A 24,130-nucleotide genomic window follows, 5' to 3' on the forward strand; every position below is an offset into this window, starting at 1 on the left:
ATGTTGCATGCGCCATGCTTTTGTCGTCTTGCTACCCGTTCTATTCGTACTTTAGAATGCGTTCAATAGCAGCTGACGTCGAGAACGATGTTCACTTCAATCCCCACAGTATCGTGGACCCTGAAAGCTTAAATCACGATGGAGGCGCGCTTGGGCGCGATCCCCGAACTTCTTTCCCATCTGGACTCCTTCACAATTCTCTTCCACATCTTCTCCAGCACCATCAACATGGGCGGAATCAATCTCGCCGAGTGGCAGAAGCTGCCAATGAGCCTCTCAGAGCTCTGCATCAACACTACACTCCGTTGCGGCCAGTCCTTCCGGTACTAATGGCCACTTAATCTCAAGCCAGCTCTCCCCATACTGACCTCCCTCTCAGCTGGCGCAAAAACGACCTCGATGTCTGGTCCATCGCCCTCCACAACCGCATCCTTTCCCTCCACCAAGACCCGCAATACCTCTACTACCGCTCCATCCCACCAACGACAACGACCCTCACAACGCCACCAACGCCGCCCTCCTCCAAACCCGCCTCTCCACCATCATCCTCCTCATCCGACGACACACTCTCCCTAATCCACCACTACCTCAACCTCGAACCCAACCTTACCACCCTCTATGCCCAATGGGCCGCCTCCGATGCCAACTTCGCCCGCAAAGCACCACAATTCACTGGCATTCGCATCCTTCGACAAGACGCATGGGAAGCTCTCATCGGCTTCATTTGCAGTTCCAACAACAACATCGCGAGAATTGGGCAAATGGTACATAAACTTTGCATACGATACGGTCCGCTGTTGGGATACCTCGACGAGGAACCTTACCACGATTTCCCGGAACCGAAAGATTTGGCGCAAGATGGTGTGGAAGCGGAGCTGAGACGGCTGGGATTTGGGTATCGGGCGAAGTACATTTACAAGACAGCGTGTATGGTTTCAGAGAAGCCGGACGGATGGCTGGACACCCTGCGCAACCCCGAGACCCCCATCCTCGGCGTCGAACCCTCCGATGCGGGAAAGTGGGCCGCAGAAGGAAGAGAAGGCTACCGAACCGCTCACGCCGAGCTCCTCACACTCCAAGGCGTGGGTCCGAAGGTCGCGGATTGCGTGAGCCTGATGGGACTGGGATGGGGCGAGGCGGTACCCGTCGATACGCACGTATGGCAGATCGCGGTAAAAGACTACAAATTCGGAAAGGGTAAACACGCGAGTCTGACGAAGCAGACGTATGATGCCGTCGGGAACAAATTCCGAAGTCTGTGGGGGAAGGAAGCGGGTTGGGCGCATTCGGTGCTGTTCACGGCGGATTTGAAGGCGTTCAGCGAGAGGTTGGTCAAGAAGGAAGAGGTGAAGGAAGAGGTGAAGGAGGAGGTGCTTGTCAAGGAAGAAAGGAAAGGAAGAGCGAAGAAGATCAAGATCGAGGCTGTTGTGGCCGGAGAGGATGACGATACTGTGGAGGGAGCCATCGTGAAGGAGGAGATTAGTGCCGACGTCGATGAAAGCGAAGGTGAAGCGACGATCAAGCACGAAGCCGAGCACATCGATCAGCCGCACGTCAAACTGGAATCCACCATAAAACGAGAGCGCAACAGCGACCGCACGGCAGTCGCTCGAGTTACAGTCAAAGAGGAAATCAAGCAGGAAACACAGGCCGGCACTGCGATAACTAAAACAGAGACGACGACCCAAGCGGCCGTGAAAAAGGAGCAGAACCCTACCATCAAAGCTGAGCGGGCAGTTTCTCGGACACCCATCAAAGCGGAATACAGAACGCCTGAGATGACACCTGTGAAAAAGGAAGATGTCAAGTCGGAAGAGGATGAGGAGGTTGAGCCGGAACAGGAGGTGGCGGTGCCCGTGAAGCAAGAGACAGCGAGCCGGCGGACGGTGAAGAGAGAGCGGGACGAAGATGAGGATAGCAAGTCGGTCAAGGTTGAGAAGAAGGTTCGGAGACCGAAGAGGGCAAGGAGGAATTGAACTTCTTCGTGACCGCTACGTAAAATCGTGGACGAACCGAACGCAATGATAAATTCATGAGACCTCCTGCTGTCCACTCTCGTGTGTGGCCGGTGATCGCCGCCTCCGTCCTGCGCCTTGCAAACTCCCGCCCAAACGCACCGCAACACCACGCTCGAGACCGCGCACATCAACAAGCAATCAAACTTTTCCGCCCACTCCCATCCATCATCGTCATAATCATCACCTCCACCCCTGCCACACCAAAATCCTCCCCAACCTCGGCGTCACCGCTCCACTCCCACCCTCCTCACTCTCAGGAACCTTCAACTTTCCCACCCCATCGCCCACAACTTCCACCCCAACCCCTGGCCTCAACTCCTCCAAGCCCTTCACCTTCCCAGCCAACCTCCTCACCTCTTCACTCTCCATCCCACCATCCCTCTTCACAGCCCCTTCTTTCGTCATGGCCAACAACACAAGCAACTTCTCCTTCAACCCATCCTCCAGACCGCCTACATCCTCATCTCTCTCCCCATCTCGACAAGCCCGCTCGAGAATCTCCATTCCCTCGACCAGAAATGTCAGGGATTGACCTTTGCTGGCGAGAGTGGAGAGGATGGCGCAGGCATACACTTTCGTTTCCACATCCGCTCCCGCCCGTGGATCTTGTAATATCCCCAGACATAAGGCGCGGCAAATTTCGTACTTGCCACTGTCGCGGGCGAGCATGGCTTGGGAGAGAGTTTTCCGACTGGAAGCGCGTGCGGCGGTGAGGGTCGATGCGAGTAGTGTGAGGGAGGTGAGGTGATCTGGATGGGATGTCGCCGCTGTGGAGTCCGCGCGCAGAGCGTTCAACGCGCGGTTGACGGCGGGGAGGTTTGGACAGGTACTGCTCGTTGGGTGGGCGCGGAAGAGGGTTTGTAGGTCGGGCGTGTCGGGGAGAGGAGAGGTGGTGCCACTGTCGCCACCGAGGGGAGGTGTTTTGACTGAATGGGGATTCTGGCGTGAGGAGGGTCGGTTATGGTGAGGGTGGAAGATGTGGTGGACGTTGGTGTGTGATAAGCTCCGCTTCAAGTCGTCGAGGAGTTTGGGACGGGTTTTGAGGTGTGGTGGCGAGATGGAGGAAGGGAGGCTGTTTGGTTGGATTGCGCCGGCTTCTGTTGCCGCGAGGGAAGTGATGGTTTTGTTGGGGATAACCATTGGGGGTGTACTGCCTGGTCGGATCTTCTTGGCGGAGGGTGGGCGTGAGGTTCGTTCTGGAGTGTTTTTCAGGTCGAAGTGGATGGAGCGTGGCTTCGCTTCTGGTGTTGACTGGCCGGATGGATGATGTGAGGCGGCGGCTGGTAGGAGGGCAGAAAGCATCGGTGGTGGGAGTCTTGCATTGCCGCCTACCATGTGGTCTTCCGAGATGATGATCTCAGGCGTAGATTTGCTTGAAGCAAGGAAGCTCGCTGGCGAAGCCATCTTCGCTCGTCGAGGTCTACAGTGGACCTGCGCAAGGAAAGCGGAAGACGAAGTTCAAGGTCGTTCAATGCAGGAACACGGATGACTTCATGTGTCGTGATCGCCAGCCAGAAGAGAGTGAAGTGCTTGTCGTGAAGAGGGGCAGGGATGAAGTCGAACGGCGGAGAGTGTATGGAAGGCACGACGTGGGCTTTGTCATTGCCCTGGAGGCGACGTAGTTATGTCGATGAAGAAGATGAAGTCGGAAAACAGATGTTTGCGCCGTGTGCCGAAGATGTTGCGGCTTGGGTCGTTGGAAGATCCGAATGCATGATGATGGAAATCGTGGAGAAACCGCTGCGGAGGCACGACAGGGGTACGGACAGGCAAGGGATGATCGCCAAGCCGGGGTCAAGTCACAGAAATCGGCAGTACTGCAGCACAACACAATCAATGGCTCGTGATCATCATACTGCTGCTATGTAGTCGTAGCCCTCTGTGCGTATGCATCATACAAAACGGAACTTGAAAGCTTCCTCGGTCTGCTCATAGACCATGCAATCGTAACAGAATTCATCAACATCTCTCATCGCAACCATGTGAGCAGCTCTCAGACTCGATGTCGTAGAGTTTGAGGCCGCAGCACAGGAATCGTTAATCGTGAATGCATCGTTGAACGCGCATTCCGCTTCGCAGATCAAAATGGCCCTTCGAAGCGCTCAATATGCATCATTCGTAGCGCGGAGGCCCTTCAGCTTCATGCTTCGTTCTGCTCGTTCCTCCCATTCCACAAGGACCTCAAAGATCATTGTAGCCCAGAATCCGCTTCGGCAGGCCTTTATCCGCGACAGCCCAAGTCCAGGCTCTTCCAGCTTCGCCGAAGAACAGGCTCTCCGGCGCAGAAGACTTCTCCAGCATCCCATCCTTTTCCATCGACTTCATCTCATGGCCCGTAGTGTAGGTGAGGAAGTGCTCAAAGTCTGAATCCTCAAGCGCAAGGGCGTTTCCAGAGATACCTGCCATCAGATCAGCAAACCATCCGCACACAAGTCTCCCTCCCTCCCATCCACGACTCACCATGACAAACACACGGCTCCTTAGTCAATAGTCCCCTCTCCAAAACACACTCCCTACCCTTCACAATCGCCTTCTCAATCTTCTCCCTCAACGGCCCGTCATAAAACTCCACCACACTAATCAAACTACACACCACCCCGGGCGCCCCGTGACAAACCTGCACCAAACGATCCTTCTCCGGCGGCACACTCGCCGGGAAATTCCCTCCTTCATACTGATACGTCAACAACACCGCCAACTCCGCCTGCAACTTCTCCGCGTACTTTCCCGGATTCGTCAGCACCACTTGCGTCAGAATCCCAATCGCGCCGTGAATCGCTCCGATATACGTCTTCCCCTGCCACTTCCACGGCCGTGGGGAGTCGAGAATCGCATCAATGACATCCTCCTGCGTATCCGTGATGAGCTGCAACGTCTTGGCATCATCCATAAAACTTGCCTTCACCAACCGCAGGAGGTAAAGGTATCCCGCCCGTCCAAACATGAGCTCATTCTCCGTCTCGGGATCAATCACCTCAGCAGAATAATCACACAAATTCGCCGCCATGTCCGCATCTTTACTACTCGCCGCGCCAATCGCCAGCAGCGCGAGAATGTCGTCGGTGATGCCGCATTTTCCCGGTGAAGGACCGGCGTAGCTGGCGATGTGTTCTTGGGCGTGGTGGAGGTAGGCGGCGGACCAGGTACCGAGGGGTGTGTCTTCGACGAGGAGGTCGGAGTAGATTTGCTGGAGGACGAGGAAGAGGTAGGCGACGGAGATGGGGCCTTTGAAGAGCCCGCCGCCGGGTTTGATCGAGGTGGGTGGGTGTTCGAGGACGAGGCGGGTGAGGGAGGCTTCGAGCTGGCGGCGGGGGTCTGTAATACGTTGTCAGTTGGGTGTGCAGTATTGAACGGTAAACACAGTGTTGCTGACCTCGACGTGCGAGCGGTGCGTCGTTCTTGAAGTATCGCGGCGGCATGGTGGTGGATATGAGCTCAGATCATGGAGTTTGTGTGATTGTTGTGTGCAAAACTTGAGAGATTTTCTTTTGTTTTGTTCAGGTTCAGGCGGGACGATGGGTACCGGTAATTGGTGGGTCCATGGTCGTGTGTTTCGAAATATTGGCTGGGATGGTCGGTCGGTGTTGCGTTCTTGAAAGCTTCGAGCTGCGAGGTCACAAGTGACGTTGTGAGCTTTGCTTGTCAGAGGCCTCCCTCTGTCACATGCAAGGAATATGCTTGGAACTGAAAAGGCGTGGTCCAATGATACATGCTTCTACGCATAGCGAACATTCTATATGCCTCATAGTCCTTCATGCTGCTCCAAGTCACTGTATTGGACTTGGCCAATCCATTATCGGGTATGCATCCATGCTGCCCGGGTCATGCAAACGCCAAAGATGTCATGTGAGAGAGCAACATTGCCAGTGAGCTCGTCTACCTAATGCGATCCAACCTCGCCCTGTTGACGGCAATCTGATCGTCCACCTTGTCTGTCTTCGTAATGATACGATCAATGTGCTTGTTCTGCGAGTCAATCTCCTCGCCCATGGCCTTGCCCAGCATATTAAGCGTTTTGGCTCCGCGGTGAATGGCGTCCCTACCAGGTTTTGTTAGCAATCCGCTCGACCAGTGGACTCCACGACATCACTCACAAGTTATCATCAATCTCGTTCTCCATCTCGTCGTCCTCACTATCCGCCTCAAACTGATACTTTGCCCGATCCGCAAGATTCCTGTTTGCGCCCGGCGCTGTTCGCACGACATTGCCATTGATGTCTCTTTGCTGGCGCTGCGCTCTCGCTGTGCTGCCATACGCCTCCTCGCGCGTGGCATCCCTCTGCGCACGTTCGCGCTGATGTTTCTCCAATGCGATCGCATTGGCGGCCTCCTCGCGCTTCTTGGCGGTGAATGGGTTGGCAACGTGCACAGCGAACATGCTCCTGTTGAGTGTCTTGAGTTCTCGAGCTTTCTCCTCCGCGAGTCTGTTCTGATTGGATGCCATGTCGAGATTGCGTTCTGTGTTGTGGATCCTCTCGCCTTGAGCACCCAAACGAGCAAGTGTCTCGCGACCTGTCGCTTCGGCCTGCTCGGCGATACGGCGGGCGTTGCGGGTAGATGCCACATCTTGCTGCTTGATGAACCGGATCTCCTGCTTGCTAGCCTCTACATCTTGATCCTCCTGCTCTTCAGCTGTGAGTTCTCGTGGTGGACCGGACCCGTACCCTCCAGGCATCTCCGTCGAATCGTAGCCACCTGTGTTGCTGTAGCTCGCATCACCTGCTTCTCCTGCACTGCCTTGCTGAGGCGGCATATCCGGCCGTGACTGCTGCGCACGAGTGGGCGCATCGCCGAAGAGCGCATTCCGACCAGCGTCTGTGCTCATTGTGTCTTGGCTGTTGCTCCTCCCTAGCCCACCATATCCTGAAGGCCCATAGCGGGATGCTTGTTGTGAGCTGCCAGTTCCATATGGATCGCTGTTCCCATAGCCTCCCGTTTGTCCATATGAATTTCCAGGTGCTGGGTATCTCGCCTGTCCGCCTCCATATCCTCCAGGCGGCACTGGGCTCTTGTCATTGCGAAACGGCTGTCCACTCCCTCCGGCTGCGCCATAACTCGGAGGCGCAGCGCGATCGCCGTTCAGGCTCAGGTTCCCGAATGAGCTCGTGGGTGGTTGTGAGAAGCTGCTCTGACTCTTCGCATATGGATCAGTCTTGATGTCTTTGCCATATGGGTCGTTTGTGGGTGCTGAAGCGTATGGGTTTGCGTTGCTGGGCGGAGCGGCGGCGTATGGATTGTTCGAAGCAGGTGCTGGAGATCCAGAGGCTTTGGAGGCCTTTGATCTTCCGCCGAAGAGAGAGGCCTTCTTCGAGTCGAGATCGCCGTCTCCCTTGTCGCTTTTCTTGAGGCCGAATGGCATGATTATGGGTGATTTTCGCGGGAATTGGATGTTTGTGGGCTCTTTGTATGGTATGGTGCTTTCTGTAGAGCAGATCAGTGTGAGGAGAGGAGGAAGAGAGGAACAGTGAATCAGGGGAACGGATGCACGTCCACAAGTTTGGGTCCAATGATGGAGATCTCGCCCGTGAAGCATGTGGGGAACGCAAGTGGGATGGACGTCAGCCACACTTTGGGCGTCGTCAGAAGACAAAGATAGATTTTCGGACTCCAGGCAGCACAATGCCAATGATCCGGAGTTATAGAGGACACGCAAGCGAACATGCGCTTTGTGATTCGACAAGCAAGTCTCCATTGCCATTTTTGCTACATTTCCCTCGTTCTGCCTCGCTCGATGTTATGGTACAGAGGACATTTTCCGCATACTTTTGCAAGGCCGCTGCTCCGTCGAAGACTTGAACAGAACAGCAAACCTGCGCCAACTTCATAGCTCAACATCATCGCCTCCTGCTGTCACATTCAACCAGCCACTGTATCGTCTCTGCTGCGCCGGCTTGCTGCACCTCTTGCTTTTCGTCTTCAACTCCCGCCTCCGATTCTGCAACCATCGATATCGACAACCATGGATTGTCGCCCTTTTTCAACTCACGCCATGCTCTCCACGTCTCTCCTCTCTACCATGCGTTGACGTCAAAGTACTCCTCTCCGAAGTAAGTCACAACGACAGTACGATCCGCAAACTTCCTGCCTGCCAACGCTCCCAATGCCTTCGCGGCGCTGTCCGGGGCCTTGTATTTCAGATAAATCTTACCGATTCCATTGTTTTGACGCGAGCCGCCAGTGGGTCGGGGCATCTTGACCTCCATCAATTCGCCGTACTTCGCGCATTCTTCCTTGACATCCTCGAGGATTTCTGCTCTTACATTAGCATGCTGTGGGTAAGTGGCAAGACATAAGCATCGTAACTCACCATCTGCTTCGTCAGCATCCATAAGCTCTTCTGGTGTAATCATGTTCATGAGGCACAACACGCGCCCGTTGTCAGCATCGGTGCTCTTAGTTCCAGCGATGAGACCCATGGCGCCCACGGTCATTTCTCCGCTGACCTGCTGAATACCAATACTGGCAAGCTTCACCTTCAAAGCAGCATCGCCGAGGTCCATCCCGTTCAGCGCCTCGAGTGCTATTTTGGTCGTCGAATCGGGGTCCTTGTACTCGACGAATGCAATGCCGCGGCTTTCTTCGGTCGACTTGTCCTTGACAAGAACAAAGTTCTTCAGCTGGCCAAAGGAGGTCAGCAACTCGACGACCTGCTCTTCCTGGAGGTAGACAGGGATGTTGGTGATCGAAATCTTGTTTTGCGTATCTGGGACGATGGAGGAGAAAAGGCCAGAGGTGTTCTCGGTCTCATCGGACACGGTCGGCACAATGTAGTCCTTTGGTCTCTTGATTTCCAGACCCTTCGAGGTACCATTTGATTCGCCATTGCCCATGTCGACATCGGCTTCCATCTTGATACCATCCATGGCCATTGCATTGGTGGCATCCTCGGGAGTCTTGAACTCCAGTAGAGCGTATCCGTTGCCCTGGCTGATGTTTGCGGAGATGCACGGGTCTGCGCCTTTAGTCACGTTGAGCCCATTAAGCTGCAAGTTGAAAAAGTCCATGAGACTATCATCAGTAGCCGATGCTGGGAGGTTGTAAACGAGCAGACGCTTCGATTGGCGAGCCGAAGAAGGCTTGAGAGCTGAAGTATTAGCCTGCGAGCCTGGCTGAGCCATGAACTCCTTGAGCCTGTTGGCGTCCATTGCCGGCACACGAGGTGCGCCAGGAAGTGGAAACATGCCAGAGAGCTTAGCCTGTTCAGCAGTGACATTCTCGTATCCCGGAGGCTTGACATCCCACTGCGTCATCCGGCGAGGCTTTTCCAGAATCGGAACGATGTCGGTAAGATCGGGCGTGGGCTCCTTTGGCTTGCGCGGTGGTGAAGCGCTTTTGCGCTTGGACTGATTCTCGAGCTGTCTCATGTCGTCGCGATCACGTCCACGATCACGGTTGTCCTCTCGAGGCGCACGATCATCGCGGCCGCCGCGTGGTGGTCCTCTCCTGTCACCGAACAAGTCATCACCTCCGCGACGGTCACCTCCACGGCGACGGTCGCCGTCATCATCGCGTCGAGCATCGCGCCGAGCGGATCCACGGTCTCCACCCCATTGGCGGTCGTCTCTGCGGTCACCGCGGCCACCGCCGTAGCGATCCTCGCGCTCGCGCTCACGGTATCCTCGTTGCGAAGAATAGCTGTCTACCTCGGGCTGACCGCGTCTCTGGTTGCGGCGGTCGTGCGGAGATCGCGAGCGACGGTTCTCGCGGCGGTCACCGTGGTCGCGGCGGCGGTGGTCATCACGAGAGGACTGCAGTCTCCCGTCAGACATGCTGATATTTTCCTCAGTTGTGTTCTTCTGCGCGCTCTTACGTAGGTGTCGCGTGCAGGTGTGGAGGAGTTGTATCCGGTAGTTCTTTCCCGTCGTGCGTGCCTATAACGATCAATTGAACGTCTTCAGGGAAGGAACACGGAAGTGCTTTCGGCGGAGGAGGTTCGAGGTCTCGATTTCGGTCCGTCGGTCAGTGGGACTAAACGGAACGGGAAGTGCCAGTGGATGAGTCTGCATCAGTCGTCGGATGATGCGACAATGACAAGATGCGCGGAACGGGGTGACAGAGCTGGTGAATGTTGATGATCGAAGGTGCAAAATCTCGAAGTTCACATCCAAACTCGAAGCTCAAGCAAGAGCGGGATATCCGCCGTGGGTCCGTGCGTTGGTCGAAGGACTTCACTCTCCTCGTGGATAAGGTACATTAATTTTTAAACACATATTAACATCTTTGCGAGGCCACTACCCACGCACACAGTCTCTGCTAGCTTTCAATAAGAACTAGCAATCACTTCCGGCAACATCCAGTACAGCGACCGAGTACTCCGGCAAGCTGAAGCAGAATGCGCCATTGGCATCTGCATCCACCTGGGACGTGTGTGTCTCGACAATATTCCCACCAATTGGCTGACTGGCATTCATCGGCGCGGTCAGGTATGTCAATGTCGCGGTCGAGCCAGCTCCGACCCCTTCGAAGACGACATTGAATGGAACATCCCCAGTGCTGTTGTAAACAGCTGCCTTGAGGATATGCGAGCCCGTCACGTTGCTACGGCCAGCAACATAGTACGCTGGACCAAACTCGGCACCTTCCATGGGCAGATTCTCCGTGATCCGATTGCTGGAGAACAGGCTGATCATGTGGTAGCTCGTGGAGAGCGTGGTGTGTGCTGGGTTCGCATCATACGAGATGAGATTTGGAATCCACTCCCATCTGTTCAGGTTCTGCAGCATCGGCGCGTACGCTGCTCCGATCATCTTGTCTGAATTGCGCTCGGCTCCGAGAACGAAGATGGCTTCTGCGACTGTGCCATACCAGAAAGGTGTGAAGGCTCGTGGGGCGCCTTTCTCCCAGGTCACCTCAGTTCTGTTAAAGCCGTCGTATTCGACAATGGCATACTCGCCAATGAGGATCGGATGATCTGAGGTATAGTTGTCGAATTTGCCGAACTCAGACGACATCTCGATGGGGAGGGCGTACTGATGATAGTCTGCAAACGGTTAGCGAGGTTCTTGAAGCCACGAAAGTACTGCTCACCTCCAGCTGTTCCATCTACAGGCGTGGGACCATCGACATCGTAAAAGCTGGAGATAACTTTGATGTCTGGGTAAGCTGCGCTAATGGCATCATTGAACATCTTGAACCTGTACTCCCGGTAACTCTTGTCTCCTTCGTTCAAGCTGTCTTCATTGCCGACTTCGACATACTTGACAGAGAACGGCTCCGGGTATCCGAGACTGGCACGAACACTGCCCCAAGGCGATGAAGCGTCGCCTCGGAGGAATTCGATCTCATCCAGTGCGGACTGCACGTACGGCTGGAGCTGATCTTCTGGGACGACTTCCTTGTCGAGCCAGAGGCCTGCCCATACTGCAAGAACAATTTCCATGCCTAGCACTGGTCAGCGATCTCTCGAAAGGAACGTAGTACTGGACAACCAACCGAGATCCTGTGCCCACAGCATGTACTCTATCAAGCCGAGTCCATCGGTGATCTCATAGCTCCAGGTATCGGGATATCCAGGTCGGTCTGTCAGTGGACCGATAGTGTTCGTCCAGTTCCACCAATACGGTGACTGGAGACCCTCCACGTTGTTGCCTCCCTTTTTTCTTTCATCAGACTTTTGCCAATTGAAGATGATGCAGGAAGGGCAATGCACAAAAACATTTCACCCAGACTGATGTTCGACTTACCGGAGCTCGGAAGAACGACGGCTTCAAGCCAGCCATCGCTTCCATAAGATCAATCCGCAATCCATTCTCCCGGTCGTTGTACGTCGGGGGGAATAGGCTGATCAAGTTGAAGTCAAGAGCACATCCAGAAGTGGAGTCCCAGGTAAAGTCCAAGGTATTGTTCGAATTCGGAGCATCCTGACCTGGCTGTAGCGTATAGTGGTACTGTGTCCACTGCCCAGAGCTGGACGACACCTCGATCGACGCCTCTGCCCAAGACTTCTTCTCCAAGGACTGAAGATTGACGCTGATGTTGCCGTTGTAGTCACCATGGACATAGAAGGAGCCTTTATAGGTCCAGTTCGAGACGACCGGGAAGCCCCAGAAGCCAGCATTGGAGAAGCCGATACCATTCCCGGTTCCAGTAACCTGCATCGAAGCTGGCAGAGCCGACGATAGTGGCGTCGAGAGGTTCAGCAGGGATAGCTGGGCACCGCCAAGCGCAGACCAAAAAGTCAGGTTGCTTGGCCAGATCTATGCGATGACAGGCTCGTTAGCTATGCTGTCACGTGTCTGGGTCGACGGCGTCGAACTCACACCGCTGCCCTGGAATGCTCGATTCTGAACAAGCTCGGCGTACACGCCGCCATCTCCAGAGTTGTTGATGTCTTCGAACATGATCCCATATTGAAGAGGTGATGTAGCATTTCCTCCAGTCGACTTGACGGTGATCTCGACCGCCTGAGCCGCGAGGGCCAAGCCGAGCGTTAGAAGACTTTTCGCAAACATCTTGAAAGAGGCTTGAATGAGGACCATGAACACGAGATCGATTCAGCAGGCCGGACCGCCTACTTGTACTTGATCGTGCTCGTTATCTCCTTCTTCCGATCCTGTGACGTTCTCCAATGCTTCCGCCATCGCTCTCTCACGATATCGGCTCCACTCTCCCGCATTTCGTGAGGAGAGATGCCCGCTCCGGCAGATCTATGGTAATACGGAGTGGTGTTGTTCGACCAATTTGGGAAGGAAGAGGGATCACATGCGGGGTGCATGAGCAAGGATCAAGGCGGGGACGAAGTACATTCACGGAAAATCTGGGATCGGGTAAAAACAACCTCGTATCCAAGTGAGAGCCCAGCATCCCAGCTCTCGTTGCAATGACGAGCGAGGCACTGTGGTCGGAGAAGTTGTCATTTAGCCGCCAATATGTGTTCGTCTAAACTGTTGTCAGTGCAGATCGAGTAGAAAGACCGGGTGTAAGCTTTCGGCTGCTGGAGCTTGAGGAGCTTGACTTGTTTTTGTTCGGTAATGCATGGCGAGTTGGGTGGGTTGGACCGGTAGCAATGCACTATTCCGTCCTTCGCCGATGAAAGACATGATCCCGCGATATGGCAGAGAATCAAGCATGAATGAAGGAAGCTGCCCATGGTTTTCGTTATGGTGCATGTTCTGTTAAGAAGAGTCCATGCACCATCAGTAGTAGTAGTCGTTCTGGCGGCTGTCTCAAGACACTATCTGAGGAGGAGGAGAAAACAGCATGAAAGAGTTGCTCCAGAAACGAATGCCATCAAGACACTGATCTCGACAAATGGCGCCAGTCTCTTCAGCCATCTCGAGCTCCTCAGTTGCAACTCCCACGCTCCAGCCGAAACGCTCTGCGGTCTCATGTGCTGTCACGCCTCTACCGAATTCTAATTCGTTCGTGACCGGATCAACAGGCAGAGAGTGGTTCTGTGGCTGTCGCAGCCAGGCCAGGAGACTTGCAATCGTCTTCTCGTCCGTCCGACTTCGTTCTTGTACGACAAGCAGACCACTACGAAATCGACGTAGACGAATCGGCAACCGAAGATTATCCCACATATTCGCCGCTTTCCCAAAGTCCGCAGGCGATATGAGTTCGATGCCGTTTCGGGTCCGATTGAAGACTTGCCATAGATCGACAAGTGACATGATTCCGCCTTCCTTTCGCAGTATGCCTTTCCTATCGTCGGTGAGATATTCTGCCAGATCTCGCGACAACTCCGTGAGGTAGGTCTGCTCAGCGGATGAGCCGGATCCGAGCATGTCTTTCGTTGTGATCAATCCAAGTGCCGAAGTCGAGTCCGATATCAGCTTTCTAGTCTCGCCGTCAGTCGTCCCGTTCGACTGCATTGCGAACTGCTCGGCCATCTTGATGACTTCTTTCGCGGATGTCATCAAAGCTTCGAGATCTTCAAATGCAGTTCCTATCACGGCCTGGTTGTTCTGACGTAGTGCTGCACCTCGCTGCTCCAGTCCTGCTATACCGACGACTCGTTGCGGTGTGCTGGCTGGAGCTGGAGAGTCTGGCGGCCTCGAAAATCCACCTGACTGTGGTGGGGTTTGAGGTGCTCGCGGAACTGGAGGCGCACTTTGTAAGAGCCATTTGCGCTGCACAAGAGCGCCCCTCAGTCGCTCTGTGAAAGTCTTTTCTCCACCGTCGCGGAACGAGAATTTGATCGTCTCGATCGTGTCGTCTCCGATGATAGTGTTGGTGCTCAACGAAGGTCCAGGACTCTCAGGCCGATTTATCGCGGATTCTATGATTTGTGAGCGTCGATGAGAGGCATTCTGTAACGATGCACCGCAGATCTCGCAAGTCGACAAGGAAGGATGATTTTGAAAGGTACACCGTGGACATTGGTTGGGTGTCGTGGCCGACTGCTGCAGCGAGGACGATCCTGCATTTACAGAGGATACATCGATTGAGTTTCGTGGTGAGGAGACTCCTCCTCCAATGTGATTCGACATGGCTGCGATTGCTGCCCTCACTAGATGCACGAGTGGTGGCTTGATCCCACAGGCCTGACATGGTGGAAGCGGTGTGTGCTGGTTCGCCGTGGAAGGATCGAAGTTTGAAGGCACTGGATTTGACAGGCCGCATATTGGACAGATCCAGGTAGCGTTGATGTCTCGAGAAGGAGCGGTCGACTGAGGCGTCAAGCGTGGCGATGAAGTCGCAGCTCCGACGAGAGCGTCGCTGGGAGAGGCGTACTTCGGGACAGGACTACGAACTCCCAATGCTGATTTCTTCAATGCTTTGGGAAATAGTGTAATCTTCGGCGATGACTTGAGGAACCCAGCATAGAACTCGATCCGGTCGATCTCCTTGAGGTCCACTGCAACGGAGTACTTTCTTGGTTCTTCATTGTCGATATAGCACACTCGATGCGATGTGAGATAGGCATGACCATGCTGATAGTTGGGAATCTTGTATTTGCCTTCGTAGAGTCCGACGCTGTCCTGCACAAAGAGTAAAGTCTCGTCATCGTAGAGCGATGGCCTGAGGGCTGTGGTCAAGTCTAGCTGCCGGAGGAACATTCGCAGACATGGAAGAAATTTGTTGCAGCAGTACGATCAAGCTGAGAAGCCGATGATCACTTGAAAAGGCCAGAGATCCACGGAATGCTAAAAAAGTGAAAAGATATCGTCTCGCGAGGCCAATTCATTCATGATATGCTCACGTGGATGTGTTTTGCAAGTCCCATTCACAGGATTTGTGGTCACGTGCTCTCATGCGACTTCCTTGGCTTCCCGTCACCGTCTTTCCTCATTCTTCTTCCTCTTCAACACCAACAAAGACAGCACTTCACGACGCGAACATCATCCACGATCAAAGGCTGCTCCATCTGTTAGCACCGCCACACGAACACTTGTCTCCTTCGTCGTTATTCCACAATCTAGTTCCTTTCTGCCACTCTCGGCGCACTGTACGCCGACACGGTCGCCATGACCGCGGAACCGTCCTTCACGCAAGTTGCGGCGAGGCGAACGCTCGCCAAAGACCCACTGCCGCCGCAGGAAACACCCAAGAAGAAGAAGGAATATCCTCCTTCGCTTCTGGATTATGTGACGCGGGCTTTTTCCGAGTTCAACAAACGCAAAGACGAGCCCGCATTCTCCGGCATTCTCGATGCCGATATTCGCGCGGCACTCTCCAAAGTGATCATGGAAGTGGATGACAGCCCGATCATATATGAGCGTGATTGGAAGGCATTCCCGCTACCTCACCAGATCCTTCTTGAAGCCCGGCAGCAGGCTGCGCTCTTCAGTCGACAGCAAGAAATGCTTACTAACCCCGATCCCACTGCATCGCTTCAAAATCCTCTGTATGCCACGAATACCGATCCGACCGCATCGCTCCAAAACCCTTTGTATGCCACAGGAGCTGGCACGCGAAAACGGAAATCACCGGACCAAAACGGCAGCGAATCGCACGGACGAGCCGTCACACCACCGTGGAAGAAGAAGAACACTATGGCGAAATTGACATTGGCCGATCGTGTGACTGGCGCTGTTGGCAAGAGTAAGAATCAGGATAAGAAGCGCAAAGAGACGACCAACACCAGCTGGTTCGATACCAGCTCAGATGCGCTTGAGCGACGCCGGCAACGTTTCGGTCAGATTTCCTCCGATGATATCTCCCCCATTTCCTCTCCCCGTATAGATGTTTCTTCACACGACGCGCACGCTGGACCCATCATTGGAACATGTCAGACACTCGAAAAGAACTACTTTCGGTTGACGGCGCCTCCTATTCCAAGCTCAGTTCGACCAGTACCTGTTCTAGAGAAGACATTGGCACTCATCATAGACAAATGGCGCACCGACAAGGACTACACATATGTCTGCGATCAACTGAAGTCACTACGACAAGACCTCACGGTCCAGCGCATCAAGACGGCATTCACCATCAAGGTGTACGAAGTACACGCGCGCATTGCCCTGCAGATGAAGGACTTGGGTGAGTACAACCAGTGTCAGACGCAGTTGCGTGCACTGTACAAGATGAGGTTGGGCGAGAATGGCGGCAGTGGCGGAGAAGAAGATGAGTTTTTGGCTTACCGCATCCTGTATCTGATTTACACGCGAAACCGGGTCGACATGAACAACATGTTGGCCGAACTAACTCCAGCAGACAAGAATGGGCCTTTCGTGCAGCTTGCTCTCCAGGTGCGCAAGGCCCTCGCGTCCGGCAACTACCATAAATTCTTCCAGCTATACAACGATTCCCACGACACTGGTATGGTACCATACCTGATGGATATGTTCGTTGCTCGAGAGCGGCTTGCTGCGCTGGCTGCCATGGGGAAGGCGTGAGTAGTACCTCAATCTGGCCTGCATCGTCATTTGCTGACTTCTTTCCAGATACAAGCCCGACGTGAACAGTGAATTCGTGGCCAGAGAGCTTGCATTTCACATCGACAGCCCTGCTGACTCGGTGTTTGACAACGCAACTCTTCAGGCTTGTCTCGCGTTCATCTGCCAAAACAACGGCGAGAATCTCTTACAAGAAAAGGACGGATCTACGCGCTTCCTCACTGGCAAGGCCGGCAACATTCTCGAGAACGCCAAGCGAGCTGCCTTCGGCATGACCGACATCAAAGGTCAAATATGATAGACTCACCGTTTTCGACTTCGCGCATCATCGGTGAAAAGCACATGGACCGTCCGACCGCGTTGCACTTCCCATCCACATCTTCAAGACCGCTCCTCCGATCTCATTGCTTCACCTGATTCCTGCGCGGCGCAGAACTAACCTCATTCGAACGAGCTTTGCCTGTTGTGCCGGAAGGGAGACACCGGAGGAAAGCTGGTGTCGGCATTTGATGGACTTGCTTTCGGCTCATGATCGTCCTCTGTGTCCGGCGAGAGAGAAGCACGGTATTCCATGTCGGATACGGCACGCCGTCGGTCGGGTTCTTTACAGTAGCCTGCTTGTCGAGTTCGAGCGTCGAGACGACAAGGCTTTGGCAGGCCTCAACTGGGTTCGTGCACTGTCCTTAGGATCGGTTTTCGGCATGGCTTGGATTGGTGATGATACCAAGGGAGTGTGAGCATGGTGATAGTGACGCGTACTTCATATCCATGCGCGATCTTCAGACATCCAGACAGTCGGCTCTGAGATGTCAAAGACATTTAAGATCGATACCAATAGCAACGATGTTTTGTTGAGAATGAAATGGCTGCACAACGCGCGTTCGGATTCAAATCCCGCGACATCTAGCTACGATCAACCCAGACCGATCTCAACATGTTCCTGCAGCGAAGTCGACCAGGTCAGGTACCAGCAGCGATTGAGTGGTCGTGCTTGTCGACCCAACGGTGCATTCGCGACAAAGATGCAAGAATAGATTGCTGGGCTATTCGGCATATGTCATGCAGCTCGGGAGTCAGTCGCGCATGCTCCAGCCGCCAGCGCATCGTTCGCCGCCATGTTTCTATATTCTCATTGCTCGATTCAGAGATGCTGTAATCTGGCGTGGGAATCGAGAGGGTTCTTGAAACGTGGTCCCTGAAGGGTCCATGTCGAAGAACGGCTGGCGTTCAGTGATTTCCAACCCGGTTATGATGTTTTATTGCAAGGACGTCCTGGTCTGTTGGTCGATCGGCATGATGCGAGTACCTATTTCGTGATCTTGAACTGGATGACAGGTGTGGCGAAGAAGGGACGACGTTTCGGTGTGGTGTGGTGGGTATAAATCTCAACAACAACACTATTGTTGACAGCGAAGTGGGCGGAGCACCGAGAGGCGAACACGGACAGCATCCCAGGAGGAGCAAACAGGTTGGCAACATGTCGGCTCATTTGGGCGTCAAGCAGCCGCCTGTGCGGTAGACCGCCATTCGTATGTCGAGGCACAACGGCGAGCGAATCCGTACATTCGGCGGCTGCAGCTGTTCGTGGAGAGGCTTGCATACAGAGCGGCGGACGAACCGTAGAGGGAAGGATATGGCGTACATTTGAGGGTTGAGAGTCGATTGAAAGGGATGGCTTGTGTGTCGTGTGTGTACTGTTGTGTCGGGGATCTGCCCCACTCGGCAATGAGGTCGTCGGGCTGCCACGAGGGTTGTGGAAGTGCTTCTTCTGGTACTACTGGTAGGCTCTGCATGTGGTCTTGGTGCTGTACCGCTCCGAGTTTTCTCGCCATGTGGTACTCCGTCTGACTACCACCGAACCTACCGCACTCTGTCGTCCGTCCGCCCCAATCTGGCCGTAAACAGAGCGTACAGACTCAGATCCACGTTCATCGCTCCGTCATTGCTGTCACTCCAGGCCTTGTTGCTGCCACGTGCAACCCCGGTCAGTCGCTATTGTTGGCGCATCTTCGGTGGAGTCTGGGACAAAGCAAGCGGCGGGCGATCATCAAACTTTGGCCCGAATACAGTCGAGAGGGAAACAAGAGAAGCACAGGTATCGTCTTGTTCAGCTATTGTGAGACAGATCAAGAGATCACCGTCTTGCCTTGTTGAGATTGACCTGCTCCTCCGAGGTGTCGTGCCTTGAACACAGCAGCCGTTGCGGCTTCTTTCTTGTGCAATCCGGACGATTTCGCCGTTGGACGGGAACGCACGCTACCAACCTACTCTCACGCTTCGACGCATCCGATTCCCATACACCACGCACCAACACAACACCGCCACCACCCCGCCTCCGCGCCTGCAATCGAAAACACTGCTTTTCGCGACTTTACTCCCTCCCACCGCGACCGAGGCAGGCGACGACGTATACGATAGTGGCTCATTCCGCCGGAAATCGCGACCAGAGACGACTTCGGCTTTGTGACGGCTGTCTTACACCCACATTCATTGTTCGGCAGGCGCAGAGAGGACACCATTCTTACCACGGTCGCTTAAGAGGAGGACAATCGCGAAGGTACAGTGCTATTGTGCGCGCGACAATTTCCTTTCTGTAAGAGGCGCGCTCAAGTGTGAGCATAAGCAGCAAGGATGGACAAAATGGCTATGAAGGTAGGCAGTGCACGCGGGACATCCGGTCTGCACATCGCGCTGACAAGGAACAGTTCCGACGGTCGATCAAGAGCGACAAGCACGACTCGGCGAAACAACCTGTTCCGATATCAGTCCAGAACAAGGACGCCATCGCAATCGAGCCGCCCAAAAAGGTACGAGAGAGCAGCCGTAGAAGCCGCGCGCGTTTCCATTCAGGAAGATTCCCCACTGACGTCGCAATACACAGGTCATAAAAGCGATATACGATTACAATGCGCCCGCCGACTCTGACATGTATCTTTCCTTTTCTGCCGGCGACTTCCTGCACGTTCTGAGCCGCGAAAACGATGCGGACTGGTACGAAGCCTGCAACCCCTTGCGCAATGCGCGAGGACTGGTTCCAGTGAAATATTTCGAGATTGTTGGAAAGACAGTGCGCGACAGCGGCGACTCCGCGCAATCCATATCCAGTACCACACACGATAGCGGCTACGCCGAGGGCTCTACCCCACCTGCGCCGAGAATGAGTACCGTACCGCCAATGCCGGGCCACCGACCAACCAAGTCTTACAGTGGGAGCAAGGCACCCGGCGGTGTTTATGGCGTCGTGTCGTACGACTTCCACGCGGAACGACCGGACGAGCTGGATGCAAAGGAGGGTGAGGCGATCATTGTCATAGCGCAGTCGAATCCGGAATGGTTTGTCGCAAAGCCTATAACTCGCCTAGGAGGACCCGGACTCATTCCAGTATCATTCATCGAGATTCGAGACATGACGACGGGCAAGGCTGTGGAGGATCCGGTGGCCGCGGTGTCGGCGGCAGGCATTCCAAAGGTGGAGGAGTGGAAAAAGATGGCGGCCGAATACAAGAACAACAGCGTACCTCTCGGCACTGTGTCAATCTCCGGTAATCTCGAGCAGGGCATGGGACGAATGAGCGTGAACGGACAGAGCGCATATGGACAGCAAAGACATTCTCGGCAGACCAGCATGTCGCAGCAGAACGTCTTCGCCGCGGTGCGAGCGTCTGTACCGCGATTCATCTTTTCGGACGACAAATTCCACTTCATCGTGGAGTGCAGGCTGTCAAACGGCTCGCACTGGGATCTTTCGCGCATTTACGAGGACTTTTACGAACTGCAAATTAATTTGATCAACGCATTTCCCGAAGAGGCGAGGACGGCACCGAATAAACCCCGGATACTGCCATACATGCCAGGACCGGTCAAGTTTGTCACAGACAGCATCAGCGAGGGACGAAGAGCAAATCTGGACGAGTACCTCCGCGATCTGCTAAAGCTGGCACCACACATCACAAACTCATCCCTGGTACGGAACTTCTTCGCACCACGGGAAGGCGACTACGAAATCGATCCGAACGCAGTGGATCTCAACGAACACGCCCGACCCTCCGATCCTCGCGCACGATACTCCCAATCCTCGCAAATATCCCACCAAACAACCGCTCCCGTTCGGCCATCGCACCAATACTCCGCCTCCCAATCCACAACCCTCAACTCCGCCACTGGACCCTACGCGCACCGCCCTTCTCAATCTTCCCAAGCCAACGGCTCCTTCACTTCCAGCCAACAAACCCTCCCCGCGCCCGGCGGCGGCACCAGCACGCCCAACGCGCCGGTGAAAGTCAAGGCCTGGTTCGACCGCGATACGTGCGTCGTCATCCGCATGGCGCCGCGGGGACAATTCACGTACGACGAACTGCACAAGAAAATCGTGGAGAGGAGGAAGTTGGAGTATAAGGGTCAGGATCAGGATGATGAGGATCTGGATATTGAGTATCGGGATGAGAAGGATGGGGAGTATTATCGATTGGAAGGGGATGAGGATCTGGATATCGCCGTGGAGAGGAATGAGAAGTTGACGTTGGCGGTGAGGGCGGCGGGGTCGTGAATGTGGTGGGATGGATTGATGGATGAATGCATGGATGAATGCATGGTTGCAATGCGAGGAATCTAGGACGATATTTTTATTTTGTGTGCTTCGATGTGGAGCGTGGTATTCTTTTCATGCGCGATGGAGGGAAAAGAGGAACGGAGGGTGGAGTTGAGTCGTGGAGATGTTCCTGCTTTTTTGCTGCCTATACCCTTTTGAAGAACGAAAATTGGCAGTTTTGGAAATATGGCTAATATGTTCTTCTTTTCGAAGGAAAGACACATTCATCAATGCTGATGATCTCCTTTCCATGCAGTCAAATGCTGTTGTACTTCCCAGCCGCCTGCTCGCGTCCATTCCCATGATAGAGATGCTACCGCTCTTGTATTGATCGATCATCAGCCCGCACACATGCCGTTGTACTTCTGACTTGACTGGCCGTATACATGCCCGCACATTGCTGAGTTGTCTGGAGATTTAGCTATCTGTCGACCCACACGAAACGACAATGCAGACATTGAAACTACTCAGTGCTCGCAGAAGTTGAAGGTGTCCTGTACGCAGATCAGTCATCAATCAGAGAGCATTGAACATCCGGCGTGCTTGCTCACCTCACTGGGTATCTCGTCAAATTCGGCAGTGAAGGCACCCCGCTCCTTCATTAATTCCTCCCTCGCCTCGCATGCTTGCTTCCAGGTCATCGGTAAGTCTTCCACGTCGTCGATAATGTGGTCGAACAACTCCACAGGCAGTCTAGCGAAGAGTTCGACTTTGCGGATTTCCGCGGCCCACCAATCACGACGCTGCGGTGGCACGTTTGCCGTGGAGAGCACCTGGACGTGCGGGTCCACCAGAAACATGGCGAGGATCTTGCGGTGTCCGGGCTTCGACTTGTCTTGTAGCTGAAAGGGACCAACCTTGTGCTGGAGCACGTTGGGAAAGGCAAGTATACGACCCGGCTTTGTGAGGACTTTGCCGAGTTCTTGGACGGCGCTGCCTCCCCAGTTGACACCGTACATCTTGCACATGGTAATGCCCTCACCCTGTGCGCACTGGTCGCGCAGCTCTTCTGCGTCGACGTGTTGACGGCAGTGGAGGTGGCTGTCCGTAACGTTGTCAGAGTCGTAGTAGAACAATGCCGTTGCTGCGATGTGCTCGTTCAAACAGCCTTCTATGTGCCAGTTGCTGCCATCGTATCGTGGATTCTCCGGCGTTAACACGACGTTAGCCAGCTTGAAGATGACTTGCAAACCTTCCGAGAACCTGGTGCGTAGATCCAGTCGCTGGGCTTTGGCTTCCTGTGCCTGCGCGTCGAAGGAAGCAAACTTGACTGCCGAAGGCTGCTGCTTGAGCACCCAGGTGTCGTAATCCGGATCCTCCCAGTCCACATCGTCGTCCGTCTCGCCGTTCGATCCCACGGGCGGGACGAGACCCTCAATGCCGATGTGCCGGTCTTCGATACGCGACCGCGAGTGGAACCATGACAGACATTCGTTCCAAAGAGGAACTGCTTTGTCGACTGCAGTCTCCAGGACGCGATAGGTGTCTTTATGTTGATCCGGATGAAGGTTGTTCACGTAGCTGGCGATGTAGGCCTTGCCATTCTGATGGAATTCGATCTCGGAAGGCAGCCATTGAAAGGACCCCCAGGCCTGCATGAATTTGATGTTGTCCCACATGAGATGCATGTGAACTTTGCGCTTCTCTTTGACCTCTCGCGGCACTGGGCATATCTTGCCTTTGTTGATATACTCTACACATCCTTCCAGTGGTACCAGAGAGTCTGACAAGACTCGGGTCTTGCCAAATTCTAGCGGGAACAGAGATGGATGAAGGAGATCAAGGACCTGTTTGTTGGTATGAGGATGCCAGTCTTTGCAGCGATCCGGAACGTTTTCGAAGTCCAGCACTGCCGATTTGAGTGATGTCCAGAACACATCAGTAAGGTCCAAGTCCGACTTCACTACGGTGATTTTGACATCCAGAACGTGAACGACGCCATGTCGCTGAAGATAGGCAGCTTTGTCGTGAAGCTCAGCGAGGCACTTTGCCGCCAGGTCAGCGACTGTGGGCATAGCGTCATCTTCCGACTTGGGATTCGATACTCACATAGTCAAAGCTCTTCTGATCCAGGTGATCAGACGAGCGTTGCTGCTGCTGCTCGGTACCGCAAGCTTCCTGTCTCCAACGCGCAACAATCTCATCCTTCTTGATCTTTTCCCACCAACCTGGCTTGTCGGTGATCTGCCCAACAAATTCCAGCATTCGCCGCTCTCGTAAAGTGACGGCAGAGACGGCGAAGAAGTCTTCGATGGCATGTGGAAACCTGTCGTCGTCGTCGTGGCCGGTGCCACGCCAGTTGTATTCCGCCAACCTCAATGGCAAGCCAAATCCTGGTCGTTGGATCTTCATCGTGAGTGTGCGGCGCGGCGATAGCCGTGATTTCGAAGTCGATTTGAAGCTGATCAGAACGTCGATCGTGATGTGTCTGAGAAAGTTTCCGCGCAAAATGTCAACGTGATAACTTCACTTCGTCAGGAAGGCGGAGCTGAGCCGCACGCGAGTGCAGCCTGGCACCCGCGAGGCAGGAACACCCTCAGCGACCACACGTGCCGATTGACGACGCGCGAAAATCGCAACCTCTCTTGAACGACATGGAAGCGCTCTGAACGAACAGAACCGTATGATACAACTTGGTCATGATTCGTTTTGTACACTATTATTCACAATGCCTCCTCTTTCAACCCATACTGCGCTTTGAAACTGGCGGAAGAGATCCCATGCCAACGTACTCCTCGCTGTAC

The 24,130-nt window shown here is 54.3% G+C and overlaps 9 protein-coding genes across 9 annotated transcripts; 3 read left to right on the plus strand and 6 right to left on the minus strand.

Annotated features, from left to right (window-relative positions):
- Positions 1-221: 221 nt before the first annotated feature.
- On the plus strand, positions 222-1,976 carry MYCGRDRAFT_71455 (uncharacterized protein; the record flags this gene model as incomplete). The annotated part of the gene is made up of 3 exons (XM_003853056.1): positions 222-323; positions 380-1,370; positions 1,809-1,976. 3 exons carry the CDS (start codon positions 229-231, stop codon positions 1,974-1,976), a joined length of 1,254 nt encoding a protein of 417 aa, XP_003853104.1.
- Positions 1,977-4,187: 2,211 nt separating this feature from the next.
- On the minus strand, positions 4,188-5,581 carry MYCGRDRAFT_100022 (uncharacterized protein; the record flags this gene model as incomplete). Its single annotated transcript, XM_003853242.1, has 3 exons — positions 4,188-4,417; positions 4,479-5,333; positions 5,392-5,581. The coding sequence occupies 3 exons, from the start codon at positions 5,435-5,437 to the stop codon at positions 4,200-4,202; spliced, it is 1,119 nt and encodes a 372-aa protein (XP_003853290.1).
- A 202-nt stretch (positions 5,582-5,783) lies between these two features.
- On the minus strand, positions 5,784-7,487 carry MYCGRDRAFT_104274 (uncharacterized protein; the record flags this gene model as incomplete). The annotated part of the gene is made up of 2 exons (XM_003853241.1): positions 5,784-6,057; positions 6,113-7,487. The coding sequence occupies 2 exons, from the start codon at positions 7,375-7,377 to the stop codon at positions 5,895-5,897; spliced, it is 1,428 nt and encodes a 475-aa protein (XP_003853289.1).
- Positions 7,488-8,029: 542 nt separating this feature from the next.
- Positions 8,030-10,055, minus strand: MYCGRDRAFT_100024 (uncharacterized protein; the record flags this gene model as incomplete). The annotated part of the gene is made up of 3 exons (XM_003853240.1): positions 8,030-8,268; positions 8,326-9,417; positions 9,484-10,055. 3 exons carry the CDS (start codon positions 9,785-9,787, stop codon positions 8,030-8,032), a joined length of 1,635 nt encoding a protein of 544 aa, XP_003853288.1.
- A 233-nt stretch (positions 10,056-10,288) lies between these two features.
- Positions 10,289-12,469, minus strand: MYCGRDRAFT_71466 (ABFa alfa-L-arabinofuranosidase-A-like protein; the record flags this gene model as incomplete). Its single annotated transcript, XM_003853239.1, has 5 exons — positions 10,289-10,998; positions 11,076-11,399; positions 11,451-11,610; positions 11,702-12,214; positions 12,278-12,469. The coding sequence occupies 5 exons, from the start codon at positions 12,467-12,469 to the stop codon at positions 10,289-10,291; spliced, it is 1,899 nt and encodes a 632-aa protein (XP_003853287.1).
- A 714-nt stretch (positions 12,470-13,183) lies between these two features.
- MYCGRDRAFT_109253 (uncharacterized protein) lies at positions 13,184-15,110 on the minus strand (the record flags this gene model as incomplete). Its single annotated transcript, XM_003853238.1, has 1 exon — positions 13,184-15,110. One exon carries the CDS (start codon positions 15,017-15,019, stop codon positions 13,184-13,186), a length of 1,836 nt encoding a protein of 611 aa, XP_003853286.1.
- A 160-nt stretch (positions 15,111-15,270) lies between these two features.
- MYCGRDRAFT_109254 (uncharacterized protein) lies at positions 15,271-17,096 on the plus strand (the record flags this gene model as incomplete). The annotated part of the gene is made up of 2 exons (XM_003853057.1): positions 15,271-16,794; positions 16,847-17,096. The coding sequence occupies 2 exons, from the start codon at positions 15,428-15,430 to the stop codon at positions 17,094-17,096; spliced, it is 1,617 nt and encodes a 538-aa protein (XP_003853105.1).
- A 2,013-nt stretch (positions 17,097-19,109) lies between these two features.
- MgBem1 (uncharacterized protein) lies at positions 19,110-21,344 on the plus strand (the record flags this gene model as incomplete). Its single annotated transcript, XM_003853058.1, has 3 exons — positions 19,110-19,450; positions 19,504-19,605; positions 19,680-21,344. 3 exons carry the CDS (start codon positions 19,430-19,432, stop codon positions 21,342-21,344), a joined length of 1,788 nt encoding a protein of 595 aa, XP_003853106.1.
- A 554-nt stretch (positions 21,345-21,898) lies between these two features.
- On the minus strand, positions 21,899-23,747 carry MYCGRDRAFT_40128 (uncharacterized protein; the record flags this gene model as incomplete). Its single annotated transcript, XM_003853237.1, has 2 exons — positions 21,899-23,430; positions 23,495-23,747. Coding segments are annotated over 2 exons (1,785 nt in total), but the record flags the coding sequence as incomplete, so codon positions are not given.
- Between the last annotated feature and the right edge of the window lie 383 nt (positions 23,748-24,130).

This window comes from Zymoseptoria tritici, chromosome 4 (genome assembly GCF_000219625.1).
Source record: "Zymoseptoria tritici IPO323 chromosome 4, whole genome shotgun sequence".
Lineage (NCBI taxonomy): Eukaryota > Fungi > Ascomycota > Dothideomycetes > Mycosphaerellales > Mycosphaerellaceae > Zymoseptoria > Zymoseptoria tritici.